Consider the following 1,612-nt stretch of genomic DNA (forward strand, 5'->3'; position numbering starts at 1 on the left):
TATTAATAATTATATATTAATTAAATATAATATATAAATGTAAAAAAAACTTAACGTATATGATAAAATATTTCATTTATTATTAATGTTTATATTAATTGAAATTATATAATTAAATATTATAAAATATATTTTTGATTTATAATCCAACAAGGCAACAGACAGCTTATAGCTTCTTCAAATATTCCTCAACCTGAAGATCCCCTTTATAAGGAATTTTCTGTTGAGAAATTATCAATTTCTTCTATGGATGAATATTCATCTTCAGTTTCAGATTCATTTGAAGAACTAGTTGATTCTATTATTGCAATTTTTTTTATCTTTTTCTTTATCAGATTTTTTAACAGATTTACATTTATTAGCATAATGACCTTTTTTTACCACATTTATAACATGTAGGAGATTTCTTTTTAGTTAATTTTCTAGTTAATTTTCTTTTAGCCCTATATTGTTTTTGATTTTCAGATAAGGGTTTCTTAGTTCCCTTTTTAAATTTTTTCTTATATCTAGAAGTCTTAATTCTTTCTATTCCAAATTGATCACAGAATTGACCTAATTGTTGTCTTTCATTTAATCTTTGAATTTTTATTTGTTGATTTAATTTAAGTTCATTACATAAAGCTAAACCTTCTTGTATACATTTTCCTATTAGACTACCATAAGAATGTTTATCATAAGGAATTTGAGAATCATTACYTCTAAGAGWTTTYCTAACTCTTTCTGCAAATAAATGAGGAAGTCCATCTATAAATTTCTGCTTCCAATAAATAGAATTACAGTCTTTAAGTTCCATAACCCTACTTAAAAATGTATCTTTATACCATCTRAATGATGTTAATGTTTTACATTGTAAACCATTTAATAAGGTACGAATATTTTCAGAATTATCAGACCATCTTCCTGTAAAATGTTCAATTATGTTAATTAACAAAGTATAAACAGCATTAGAAACAGGTTGATCATCTATTATTTTAGTAACATTAATAATATTAAATTGATCTTTTTCAGATAAGTAATTATCCCACCARCCTTTAAGTTGGCCAGTAAAACCTGCTATTAGCATATGAGCAATATTAATATCATTATTTCCTGCATTTTTAGCAATAGTGCTATACATAACCATTCTATGTSTCATATTATAAATTTGTCTTTCAGTAAGACCATCAATATTCSATTCATAAATATTTTTACCATGATAATTAGTATTAGGTAATTCTTCCAATTCTTCATGTAAAACATCTTGAGGGGTAGGCCTAGGATAATAATATCTACCCATTTGAGGTTTAGTTGCATATTCAACTTTATTAATTTGAGAMTGATCTTCTAAATCARMTATTTCTTCATCAAAATTTTCATTGTCTAAAGTATTAATGTTTAGTTTAGAAATTTTTGATTCAATACTTGTTAAGACTTCTTCTAATTTAGATGTATCTTTTRATTTATAATCTTTTATTTCAGGTGGTGGTTGAATTGTAGCCATAATTTTATCTTGTTTAGATAAAGTTTTTACCTGTTTTCTTTTATTAAGAATTTCATTTATGTTATCAATTTTATCATGTAAAGATTGTATTTTTTCTCCTAATATTATAGAATATATTCCTTGAAAATTCTG

The 1,612-nt window shown here is 23.9% G+C and overlaps 1 protein-coding gene across 1 annotated transcript in view; it reads right to left on the reverse strand.

Moving 5' to 3' along the window:
- The window catches only part of LOC112524766 (cytochrome P450 CYP736A12-like), a 7,124-nt gene extending 6,001 nt beyond the window's left edge, over nucleotides 1-1,123 (reverse strand). The window contains exons 1-2 of the mRNA XM_025134721.1: nucleotides 1,051-1,123; nucleotides 822-900 (exon numbers count right to left, since the gene is read on the reverse strand). Of these exons, the coding sequence (XP_024990489.1) occupies nucleotides 822-900; nucleotides 1,051-1,123 (152 nt within the window). The remainder of the gene's footprint in view (nucleotides 1-821; nucleotides 901-1,050) is intronic.
- Nucleotides 1,124-1,612: the final 489 nt, after the last annotated feature.

The sequence above is a fragment of the Cynara cardunculus genome, assembly GCF_001531365.2.
Source record: "Cynara cardunculus var. scolymus isolate 2C chromosome LG 13, CcrdV1, whole genome shotgun sequence".
Classification (NCBI taxonomy): Eukaryota; Viridiplantae; Streptophyta; class Magnoliopsida; order Asterales; family Asteraceae; genus Cynara; species Cynara cardunculus.